Source organism: Castor canadensis, chromosome 4 (assembly GCF_047511655.1).
Source record: "Castor canadensis chromosome 4, mCasCan1.hap1v2, whole genome shotgun sequence".
NCBI lineage: Eukaryota > Metazoa > Chordata > Mammalia > Rodentia > Castoridae > Castor > Castor canadensis.
Window position 1 is genome coordinate 112,325,917 of NC_133389.1, and position 13,367 is coordinate 112,339,283.

The 13,367-nt window shown below is 37.1% G+C and overlaps 1 protein-coding gene across 9 annotated transcripts in view; it reads right to left on the bottom strand.

The window, feature by feature from the left end:
* Positions 1-4,066: 4,066 nt before the first annotated feature.
* The window catches only part of Acvr1 (activin A receptor type 1), a 127,425-nt gene continuing 118,124 nt past the window's right edge, over positions 4,067-13,367 (bottom strand). For all 9 annotated transcript variants that reach the window (XM_074070835.1, XM_074070829.1, XM_074070832.1 and 6 more), the window contains one exon: positions 4,067-12,963. In XM_074070835.1, the coding sequence (XP_073926936.1) occupies positions 12,829-12,963 (135 nt within the window). In that variant the 3' untranslated portion in view covers positions 4,067-12,828. The remainder of the gene's footprint in view (positions 12,964-13,367) is intronic.

Genomic DNA, 13,367 nt, shown 5'->3' on the forward strand with positions numbered 1-13,367 from the left:
ATCTGAAAAAGTCTTATTTCAGTTTCATTTTTGAAGGACATGTGCACAGGCTGTAGGAGTCCAAGTTGACAATGTTTTTCTTTTAGCACTTCAAAAATGTCATTGCAATCATTTCTGGCTTTGATAGTTTCTAATGAAAACTGCATTTCTTATCTTCGTTCTTCAGCAAGTAATGTGTCCTTTTTCCCCTGGCCACTTTTAATATCTTCTCTTTAGTCTCTCAGCAATTTGTTTATGATGTATCATTGTCATTTTGTTTGTGTTTATTGGGTTTGTTTGATTTCTTGGATTTTTTTGAGCTTTCTGTATCTATGTGTATATTAGAAAAACTTGTATTTTCCTTCAAATGCCTTTCTTTTTCTTTTTGCTTTCTAGGACTCCAATTATACTATATGTCAGAACAGTTAATACTGTCCCTACATAACTGAAGCTCTCTTCATTGTATTTAGGTTTTTTCTTCCCTTCTAGGTTTTACTTTGGGTAATTTTTATTGCTATGTAGTCAAAGTCATTAATCATTTGTTGTTTAGTGTCTAATCTGATGATGTTAGGCAGTAAATTTCCATTTCATATATGTTGTAGTTTTCAGCTCCAGAAGTTCCATTTGGTTCTTTTTGTACCTTGCCCCTCTTGTCACATTATATTTATATTTCCATTTAAATTCATGAACATATTAAGCATACTTAGAAAGCTGTTTTAGCATCCTTGACTGATTTTTCCATCATCTCTGCCTTTTCTGGGTCTATATTTTTATTTTTCTCTTTGTATAATTTTTATTGTATTTTAGACATCATGGATGTTGCATTGTTGAATGCAGATTTTATAGTATTTTCTTAAGGAATTTTGGACTTTGATCTAAAATATTTTTAGTTATTTGTGAACTTGTTTATTATTTTGGATGCTTTTTATTCTGTTTTAGAGTAGGTCTATGACCATCATTATTCTAAGGTTGATTTAGGCTCACTAATAAAGTATAATGGAATCTCCATGTGTTCAATGAGGGTTTATCATTTGAACTCTTGTAAAAATTTTTTTTTGATGTAAATGTAGGGAAATATTTGGCTTATATCTCCATGTATTAATTCATGTTATTATTATAACAAAATATCTGAGGCTGAATAACTTTATAAAGAAAAGAGGTATATTTAGCTTACATTTTTGGAGATTCAAAGGCATGGCACCAGCATCAGTTCATCTCTGGTAAGGACCTGATAGATGGCATAACAGTGGCAGGAATATGTGCAGGAATCAAAGATACCATCACAAGACAGGAAAATAAAGAGCAACTGAGTCCCATGAGGACTATATTAAGCCCATCTGAGGGCATGTCCCCATGGCCTGAGGACTCCTCACTAGGCTCTGCCTCTGAATGGCCCCACTACTTCAACACAGCTACACTGAGGATACAGCCTCCAACACATGAACCATTTGAGGTCAGCCACATCCAAACCATAGCACTTCCCAAGTGTTTTTTATTCCTTACAAATTATTTTTTGCCCTATACATTTATTCAGCCACAGATTCAAGCACAACTTCACAAGCAGCTTTACTTCTCTTTTTCTGCATAGTTCCCTCCTCTCCATTAATCTGCCCCACAAATACCAGCTGTCTTGGTTTCTCCAATATCCTCAACTCAGCAATATTCTGAGAATTTGAGGCAGGACTCTCCATCTCCACATTATGTAAATCTAGTGTGTGGGGGCTTGTCTCATTTGTAGGGCTTACCTCATTTGACTTTCTGCTCTCTACAGCAGAAAGCTGGTATGATTATAGGATGTACTTTGTCTCTCTTCTCTCAGGTGTCATTGTACTGCCTATTGTCTGATGTTGGAAAACTTTTTTCATATATTTTATCTAGTTTTCTAATTGTCTACAAGAAGGTAAGGGTGAATTTTGTACTCTTTCAGAAACCTGTGCTATTTTCAGTGAATTTTATTAACATTTGAAAACAAATTTAATTTGACAAAATTGACTAATTTCAAGGTGTACTAGTTTTCTACTTACTGCCCTAATAAGTTACCAGAAACTTATAACTTAAAACAATACAAATGTATTATCTTACAATTCTGTAGGTCAGAAGACCAATATAGGTCTCACAAAACAAAACAAAAGAAAGGTGTTGGCAGTGTTGCATTCCTTCCTGGAGGCTATATTGTAAGAGAGGCTTTTATGACATCTAGAACTGTCTCCCTCATTTTTACAGACAGTTGTTTGGTGACTCCCCTGTTCTACTTTTCTCTTTCATTTTTGAAGGACTTTGTGATTAAATGGGCCCTCGCAAGCAATCCAGGATATAGGTGAGAACACAAATTAAAAATTTTCATACTGGTCACTTTTTATTTTTCTTAATATATATTTACATGTCAGAATAAACATATAGATAGACACAGATATATGGCTATTATAGTTCACCTCATGCATAATTGCTGCAGATTTCACTATAAAGCCATGTGCTTGTATGAATGGAATCTTTCTAATTTTTATTTGGTTATTATTCTTTTCACATATGCTGGCATCTGATATCCTGACCTTAGATACTATATTCACTTGTGACTGTGGTCTGAGAATGATGCTACAAGGCTCTACTAAGTTTTTGCAGCAGTTAATAAAAGCTAATAAGGCTGAAGTACTGAGTATTAAAATAAAAGGGGAAAATCTTACTTTATGTTTTGCAACATTACAGACTGCAACAGTATGCAAATAGTAAGTTTTTTGCTTGTGAGGAGAAATTGGCAGAGTCTCTCAGTCAAAAGTCAGAATGCTTGCTCCCTTTTCTGCTTTCTCTCACCAACTCCTCATTTTGCAACTTCCTTGAACATGCTCCCTGGTGAAGGTCTCTGTTTCTTCCCAAGTCAATTGTACAATTGGAAAGGTAGATATTACAGCTTTTGCTACTTTTTATCAATTGTTCCTCAGTATGAGTTGCTTATATCCACACCCGGCACATAACAGGTAACAAAGAAACATTAGATTAAGTCAATGAATGCCTCTCACTCTTCTGAAGATGGTACCATCTTCAAGGAAATTATTAGCACATTTCATATGCATTCCTGGTGTTTTCAAAATCATCCTTTTATGGAAAAACTTATCCTTTCAGAACCTGTGTGATGTTGTGGGCTTTCAGCAAACATTAATAGTGGTTATAGATTGACTGTAGACAAAAGGATTCACTAGAAATTACTTTCACAAAATGGCAGATTTTCCAACAAGCAATCAAGTTAAGACATTCTCCCAACTCCATCATGTTGCCATGATGATACCACAGTGCAAAGCATCCCAAGTCCTTAGCTATATGTTATGAACTGCCTCTTCAATGGGAGAACAAATTTAGTAAGAGCCCTGTTGGGCAGTGTTGAGATTTTTCTATGCTTTCCCTTTTATCCCAGAACCATTCTCATTGGTCTCCACCCTTTCTTACCTGTGTTCTCTCTCCTTTTGAAACCTTTGCCTGTAAGTTGTCACATCAGAATGTTCTCATTTACCAGCTTCACAACTGCTTCATCTGATCAGGTCAATTTTGGGGCATCATCATAAACTATTGCTTTTTAAGTGCTCAATGTGTGTCATGTCTTAGCATGCTAAACCATCTAAAAAACAAAGCAATCATTTAGCATTTTTACTAACGTAAAACATGGAGAAAATCTGGACCTCAGATTTTTCTGAGGTCAGCACAGTGTTTGAAAAAAAAATAGCCAATTTTTCACAACCCAGATTCTTGACTTAGCTTAAAAAACTGGAAATTTGGCAATGTAGGGTCATCATTCTTGTATGGCAGCAATCCACTGGAAATTAATTGCGCATGTATTGTCCAGTGTGTCCTAGTCCCTATCACATGCTCCCAGATTACCCTCATCCTATCTGATTCATTTAAGTGTCAGAGCCTCTGTGAGCTAGGAATGTACCTCAGTGGTAGAAACTTGCCTAGCGTGTGCAAAGCCCTAGGTTCAATCCTCAGCACTGCAAAATAATAACAATAATAATAAATGTAAGTTCCGGGTCAAAAATACCAAGGACGACAAACACCACAGAAAGGTCCAGCAGCATTTATGATATCACCACTCAGCATCTACTAGGAAGGGAAAGAAAAAAATATTTATTCGGTGTCAAGTATGTGTCAAATAATGCCCACTATCAAGAAGTTCACATTATAGAAGACAGCCAAGGAAACAAACAGCCCAATACAATAAAGTACACACCAGGTGAGAAACAGCTTTTCTTTACAACCAGCATTCTTCTACACAAAACTGAGTGCTTCCAGCAGTAAGAAATATAAACTCAGTCATGAGAATATACCTCTAGGTCAAACGCCAAACCCTAATGGAGTATGTCACTGCAAGGAAGGAGCAAAGACTGCCTGTCTTTATTATCTGCAAATGGAAATGAGTAAAAGCCTCTCATTAGGCTGCTGTGAGAATTAATATGTTGGTGTGTTAGATGAGTTAATGTTAAGCACTTAGAGAGCATTGACACATACAAAATAGCTTTAAAATGTCAGTTTATTATCATGATTAACTATTAGAATAACTTCTTAGATGGGGCTCTAAAGTAGGAACTTGATTATGGTAGTGGTAAAGTGAGGGAATATGGGGACAGAAGATCAAAGCAGACTTTGTTATGGGGAACATGCACAGGGCTTAGTGACTATACTCAGAAGAGACTGTATGTTCCCCGGAGGAAAAAAACCCAGCTCTTGGTCCAGGACTCCTAAATGCTGAGAATGTTCTTTATATTTCTGTATGGCTATTTAAGTCACATCTGGTTTGATGTTTTTAGCATCTGCTACAAGCTTGACTCTTAATAGATCATCAATAAATGTTATTGAATAAAAAGATATATGAAAGAATGAGGAAAAGTCCAGCTAGGGGACTGAATAGCTCTATGGCCAAAGAATGTATGGTACCTCTTTAAACAATTCCTAAGGACACACAACTTTGAGGCAACTGTATCAACTGTGTCTATTGTCTAGCCATTTATAAAATCATTAAAAAAAACCTTTAAAATACATATACACACATACATATTTTCATACACATACACATCTATCAGATTACTTTTTTGCACTACCTAAGGTGTTCTTTGGGCTACCAATCTTTCCTTCTCAATTTGGGGTCTGTTCAGAAAGAGCTTGATTATTTAAAATATAAATACTTTTATCCTGTGACAAAAAAGAAACCACTTACAGAAACAGAGAGCAGCAACTTTTTTTCCCCTTCTTTTTGCTGTCCTTCTCGTCCTATCCTTGAATGGCAGGAAGGAGAGGTGGGCCCACCATGTTGTCAAGGGAGGTGAAGCAAAAGGCCAGCGTGGTTCCTTTTAGACAAATTTACTGTTTTGAAGCCTGGCCCAATGCTGTTGAAAGGCCATTTTCTCAAGATAAATGTTTTTGCCCAACATTATTGCAACTCTTGTCCAATGCATTCTGCCCTATGGCATGAACTCCTTTCCCCTTTTTTGATATTGCCAACTTCCCCCTTTGGAGCCAATAGTCTGTTTACCAGACATGGCATCAGAGACCAAGAAATCCCAAAAGCTGGAGGCATGGTCCCTAAGCACAGTCCCTTAGCTTTTTTTGCCTTGAAAACCTTGCAAGCATGACAAAACTAGTTATTGCCAGTGCCCCACTTGCTCTTAACTCTCAAGCTACCTCTGCTAAGGGAAGAAGGGATTTGGAAAGAATGTTTCTGACCAAGAAACTTTCTAAGAAGAAAAACAATGTTTTCTACTTCCTGTATTTCCTTTTTCTTGAGCAACCCATCTTCAATTCTCTGTCTGATTAGGTCACCCTACATGCTGGTGAGGTTGGCATTATGAGGGTTCAAGAGCACTTGAAATGTCTCCAAAGACTCCTCCTCCCAAGTACTCAATCTGTAGGTTCTAGACAATGATTCTCAATCTTTAGCATCTATCAGATTTACCTAGAGGGCTTGTTAAAATACAGATTTCTGGCTCTAAATACTATCTCCCTCCTGAGAGTTTCTAATTTTATAGGTCTGAGGAATGACTTCATAAATTGCATTTGTAATGAGTGATACCAATTATCAATTGATTTAGGGACCATGAGTTGAGAACCAACTCAAGATCTGAAAAATTAATCACTTTAGCAGTAAAGGAAAAACTACATGCCATGTAATTAGCATAATGATTTCAAATGAGATCTTCAGGCAAAAACCCATATTTATATGAATAGTATTCAGCTGAGTACTAGACTCTACTACCTGAGGCACTCTGTCAGCCCTAGAACTCTATATTCTTTAAACTCTTAATTAGGTGTGAATGTAGGTATTTTCAGATCCAAAAGGCCTCAACTAAGTTTGCTTCCCACGCATTCTTTCTCAGGAAATCACTGGAAGATGCACTTTAGCAAAACAAAGAAGTAAATGATAAGAAACACTGGGAATAGGGTAGGGTTCTTACCCTGGAAGGAACCAGGGGAATTCATAATGTAATTATGAAGGGAGATCCCAGGAGGACTGCAGTAACAGATCTAGATAGCAACCAGTCTAGACTGGAGCAGGACAAAGAGCTCAGGAATACATTCACCAGAAACATTGGTAGATTACCTGGTATGGATGGACTGAGAGGAGATTAACCATTCGGCAGAGTGTTAGATGAAGAATTAATGATAATACAGTGAAAACTTAGCAAATGCAATGGGAAGAAAACAATTGACTTCAGGGAAAACAAAAGGCTATGCAGGAAAAGAAACACAATCATTCGTGACAAAATTAAACGGTGGGCAGTGACTTAATCCAAAATTGAACTCTACAAGCTCTATGAAGAAAGAACTTCTTGTCTGTTTTGTTCATTGCCTTTTTCGTGTCTTGGCATTCAGCTGTGCCTGGCACATATGAGGAACTCAATAAATACTTGCAGGGCAGAACAAGGGAAGATGTTATCAAAGTGTGTGGTGTCCAGGGAAAAAGAAGCTGAGAAGAGAGCTACATCTTCTTTTCTAGAAGTCAATAATAATGTTGAGGAATAAAAGCAAAAACAAGAAATATAAGGGAGGTGAGGCTCTTTTAAAAACAAAGAAATTTAAAAAGTAAATTGCCACTTGGGAGGGGGTAAATGGAATGGAAAATAGAAGATTGCTGATTATAACATTTTATAAATATTGTAGAACTATTTTTTAAACAATGACATGAATAACATAGGAAAAATTAAAATTATAAATTCATGGAAGTAATTATTAGCAGCCCACCAAGTCACTTGGTAATTAGCAGACTGACCTGGCTTCCCAAACCAGCACAAAACTGCCTTTCCTTTAACATTTCAAAATAGACTCTCATGACAGAAAGATGAAAAAATAGAGAAAATATGAAGATACAACCCAGGAAAACATTATTCAAATATAACCAAGTTAAATATTTTAGTATAACTGGATAAAGATTTTTTCCAGTTCATATTTTGTAGGTAAGTTCAAACAACTAAGTTCTTATCTGGTAGGTAAATTTGGATCTTGAATTCATTTCTAAAAATGTTGAAACCAAACAAGAAGAAAAGATCACTTTCTGGAAAAAAGAAAATGCTAACCTCTCACACTCATAGCACAGCAATTCAAATAGCATACCTTACTAAAAAGGAAGTCAATTACATAATTTTCATGTAAAAAAAGCAGAAAAAATGTGTATCTTCTGTTTTAAACAAGCATGGGCATGTAGCATATTAATTAAGAGCCCAGGTGTTAAAATCAGTCTGCCTGGCTTCAAGTCCCAGCTCTGTGGCTTTCTCGTTGTGCAGTGACACCATTGCAACCTCTTTGAGTCTTAGTTTCTCTAAATATTAAATAAAAATAATTATAGTAGTTACCTGTTAGTGTTTCTATGAGGAGCAACTGTTGGATGGCGAGCAAAGGACCTAAGGATGTAGTGCATGCAGAGTAGACATTAACTATTTGTAGTTATTATGATTAATAACCACCTAGTAAATGATGCTTACACCATAAAAATAGCCTGTACCAAGCAGGACAAAGAAAGGGCTGTAACAAAGGTAAACACAAAGGTCATTGGTGTGAGAGGAAGGGAGGAAGCCTCAACTCTGTGGTACTTAGCACTTAGTAAAGAAGTGAATCATGGAAGTACTTGAACTTCCAAGTTATTGGAGTTCTGGAATAACTAGTGACATTATCAGACTTACAGTTAAGAAAGGAGTGTAAGTGGAAGGTAACAGCTATCTAGGGAAATCAGCTTTGGAAACAGTCAAGGTGGATGTGTAGCAGGAACACATCTTGCACAACAGGTCACCTTGAGAAATTTGAGAATTAATTAGTTTTCAAGTACTGTGGCTCAGGTCCCCAACAGAAGAATATGAGGCACAAAGCTTTGAAAGTCTGGGAGCCAAAGAATGGTTCAAGCATGATACAGTCCTCTAGTGACTGAGAGAGTCCTTAAGACTTTTCAATTTAAGTGGAAAAATTATCAATTTAGAGACAGGGATGAGAGGAAAAAGGAAGATCCTCCTTGGTGGAGGTGCTAACATTTTAGAAAAACAGACTAGTCCAGGACATGTACCACTCGATCTTCCTGTGTAATACAAGCACATTAAGAAATAAAACCACAAATGCCAAGCTAAAATGCCTTCCTTTTTTTTCAGTCCTTCCCCTAGGGAGGGCTGGATATGAATTTGGAGAAGAGGGGGGAAATAGAGATAAAGGAATCACAGAACTGAGAAAGCTGTGACTGAAATTTTAGTTCTGCTACTCATTGGTTGAATAGTAAGACTTCATTACTTCCTCAGTTTTCTAGTCTGTAAATAGGGGATGTAACATCTGTGCTACCTACCTCAGAAAGTGTTAGGAAAGAAGTCACAGGATAATGCTTTTATCAGTAGGAGTCTAGGCTGGAGGCAGAGACCACACCAGTAACTCCTTATATTTTTAGTGCAGAGAATGGCGGGCTTAACAACTAGTCATTGGTAAAGACCAAAAAGACAACATTAAACTTAGCATACAGAAAACAACTAGAGACAGAAGCTGTGCCCCTGAGAGGAACAAAGGGAGGAGGCTAGAAGTACTAAAATGCAGTGGTTTAAAAGGGAGGATCAGAGCTGTGGTGCTGGGTTGGGGTTGGTGTCTTTCAAGTTTAGAGGCAGGGCCCTGGTTGGAGCAGACCCTGGTCAGTTGGTACTGTATCTATAAAGTGAGGACACAATAAAGCTGCTTCTGCAAGTATTAGAATAACTGCAAACTAAACAGAATCTGTTGCTTCTGAAAAGAACTGCCACTGCCAAAGTCAAGAAGGGAGGCTGGCTGATGCTGACAGAGTAGGAAATAGGCTGATTGGAGCAAATCTCTTCTTTCTCCTTCTGCCTTGCAGGATCCCTCTGTTGCCCCCATGACAGAGTCAAGATGGTGGACTTGGAGCCTGAGCCTCACAAAGTGCATATGAAAGGGTGGGTTTTAAGCTAAGCAACAACAGCTTCACGGGTATAATGCCCATGAAGACAGCCCACCTGTGTTTTCTTATAGATGTTGTGAAATAGGACATCTCCATTATATTAGGAAAAAAAACCCCAAAAAACAACAGAGGCCTGCTTTGAAGAATTGAGCAAATCAAATGTGTCCTTGCCCTAGAGTTCTCAATGGCAGCTCTGTAGTTCAGAGAATAGGGCCCATTTGTGGGCCCTATGTAAATGAAGGTAGAAGAGGTCACCTTTGAAGACTGTCACATGGCTAGAGATGACTGTGGTCTTGGAATCAGTCTAGTCCTGATATGCCAACAAATTCCTGAGGACCTAAATCTCTTCACTGGATGCTAAAATGGCATGAGTCATGGTAAACCTGCTCTCCTAGAGAGGCTTCCCACCTTATCTATCTCCCTAGCCTCCGCAAATATAGAAATCTCAAGTGAGGTTAGGTTTCAAAATAAGGAAGGGAGAAATCAGATCGGGCCAAAATTGCATAAAAATAAGAGTAATTGGAGACCCATATATAACCTATTGGTCTCTAGAATCAGCTTATCCTCCAGAGTTGGAGCAACCATGCTCATTGATCTTTCAAGAGTTAGGCTGCATAAAAATGATGCATGTCACTAAATCCTAGGCCTGCCCAGAGGCAGCACATGGGATCAGAGTCCTATTTATTTGAATCATGGAACTTCTTGCTTGGGCTTTGTAGTCACTGAGTGGAATGGCAAGAGCTATTTAAACTGTCATTTATTCATTCTCTCCCTTTGTTTTGTTGAAATATGTGTACAACACCCACCAAAATGACTAAAGTGGAAAAGAAGAAAATGCTAAGACTGTTGAAGATGTAGAACCAGAATACTCATACTTAGCGGATGGAAACACACACTGAACAACCCAGTTTAAAAATGGATTGGTAATGTCTACGAAAGCGGAACACACACCTTACGCTATCACCCAGTGATCTTGCTCCTGCATACACACATCCTATATGGTTCCATTTATAAATTGTTCAGTAATAAGTAAATATCACATATGCTGTGAGGATCAGTTGTCTTGGAGAGTGAGATGGGAGCAGGAAGGAAACTTCTGGGTGCAGATAATGTTCTGTTTCTTGACCTGGGTGCTGCTTTCATGGGAGCAAGCATTTATAAAAATTTATAACAAATTATCAAGATGTACATGTTTATATATCTGTACTTTTATATAAGGATAAAAAACTTCAATAAATCTTCAATAAATGTTAAATGTCACTCTAAGTATTTACTCAAAAGAATTGAAAGCAAGAACTCGAAAAGGTTGCACACACATATTCATGGCAGCATCAGTCACAATAGCGAACACACTAAAGTGTCCATCAGTGGATGAATGATTAAATAAAATGTTGTATACACATTCAAGGAATATGATTCAGTCTGAAAAAAAAAGGGAAGTAAATTCAGACACATGCTGCAATATGGATGAAACTTGTAGTCATTATGCTAAGTGAGTGAAATAGCCAGTCCTATGAAAGGGCAAATGAACCACTTACATGAGGAATTTAAAGAATGATCAAATTCATAAAGATAAAAAGCAGAATGATGGTTGCCACACTATGGAGAGGGAGAATGGGGAGTTTAATAGATACAGAGTTTAAGTTTTACAAGATGAAAAGAGTCTGTGGCTGGAAGATGGAGATGGTTGTACAACAATGTGAATCACAGAATACCACTGAACTATATACTTAAAAGTTATTAAGACAGTAAATTCTGTTATATGTCACACAAATTAAAATTTTAATTTAAAACAGCTAAATGTGACTCTGCTCTATGCCAAGTAAATACATGTTAATGAAGTTTATTAACCTACCTCTAGAGAACCCTCTAGAATTTTTTTTACCTTACCTCTTTTGTTTGGCCTGTTCTAAACCCTGCCTTTTTAATCCTGCTGTGCACAAAAAGTGAAAAAGCAAAGGATAGACTCCCAAGTACCAGGGTAAAGTACTTAAGACTGCTTTGTACTCATTTGGGCTTTATACTAAATAAAAAGCTTTGACATCCTTCATCCTGTTTATATTCACAACCTCCTTGTGAAAGCGGCAAATCAGAGAAGGTCAGTACCCTCACCTTAAAGTTGGGAAAACTGAAGGGAAAAAAAAAAATCACAGCCAAAAGAAGAAAAAAAAAAAAACTCAAAAATTTTCTGATACCAAATTCAAGCTGTGAGGTATCTTCACAGTACCCTCAGTTCATACTCATCTTGAAAAGCAACTTCAGTTTTCAAATTAGTCTTCTGCTTCTACCATTTGTGTAAGAAAATACCTTATATTATATACTCCTTTTTTCTACATTGAAAATAATTTCACCATTTGACTTGAAAACAGTTTATTTAATTTATACAAATAACTACTAAATACAAAAAGTAGATTAAAACAAAATAGTTATTTTTTTTCTGGCAGAGTTTAAATGCACATAATGGATAATTCTGAAGAAAATGCATTTTCCCCACAGCGTTCGGGACTAAAATTCTACTGAAATCTTTGCTTCTAAATCAGTATTATATTCGGTGGTGTCACATGGGTAATGACTAAATACGTTCTGCTTATGAACTGAAAAAAAAGTTACAGTCTACACACATACAAATGTGAAGCACTTAAAATGTGAATTTAACTGATAATAAAAGAAAATGTCCATTTCAGAGTATAGTGTTAAAAACATTTCAGTAATAAAATCATAAGATCACATAAAAATAAGCTTTAACATATGCACAAAGCAGTTTTCTAAAAACTGCTAAGTGCACAAGTAATAAATAATTTGCAAAGTTGTGTATAAACAATTCCTAATGTTCGGCGTCATTGTAAACATCAGCACATGTGTAAATGCAGCAAAGTCTGACATTACATTTTGTTTTGCCAAATTGAATTCCTATTATCCAAAGACAGACCAGTGGAGTACGCAGCCAACGGTTTGGCAAGTTGGGTCTTTAAAATTAAGAGTAACAGTGCAAGTAAGGAATGCAAAGAATTCCTAGTGCAATAAAGAAGAGAAGCACAGGCAATATTGCTGATTAAAAATTCACCACCTCCTTGGGTTTCCTGTGGGGAGTGTCTAGGAGACCTGTGAAAGATATGCAAAGCCACTCTCTTAATGCCCAGATCTCTTTTAGGATTTCTCTGTGTTCCTCCAGTTCCCTACCTTTGCAACAGTATCTGTCCACCATTAGTCTCTGCAGTGTGAACAGTTCACAAAATGTCCAGTTCACAGTCATTGAGCGAGGTTAGGGTGGTTTTGGTGTCTCCCCAGCATACAGCTGGGTAAGATGTCTGCCTTGTCAAAGCAGCCATTTAGGGAGGGAGACAGATAGATTCTGTTCTGACAACCAGTCAGGCCAGCATTAGGTCCCAGCTGGACAACAACATCAAATCTTCCTTCTTGACACAATGAAAATGTCAACAGTCAGTTTTTAATTTGTCTAGGGAATTATCGATTTTGGTCAAAGTCTTTTTGATACGCAGAGCTGTGAGTCTTGCAGATGGATTCTGATACCAGCATTCTTTCATCAGCTTGGCCAGAGAGGTTAATGTCTGAGGAGACAAAGAACAAACACCACAATGACAGATTAGCTTTTTAGTGGCTCTGGAAGCTGGATCAGATGTCATATCGACAATTTTGAAGAACTTTGCAGATCTGTCAAGTTGAAAATGGTATTGCCATCTTCTTTAAACAAGTAACACAGAAGTCACTCTTCGAATTCCATGAACTCTGCTCTTTGGACTCTTAATACAATTAACTTACTTTATAAGGAAAGTTCCTTAGGCCAGGTTAGACCCCTAACTGGTTTTATGAGTGCTAATCCAGAGATAATGAAGTTTGCAAATTGGGTCATCATTTCCCAAAGTCTTAGATCTGCTACTACTTTAATTGGCCTTGAGCAGATTGTATTTGGAATTTCAGGTATCCTGAGCCTCTTGGTTTACATATGAAACTG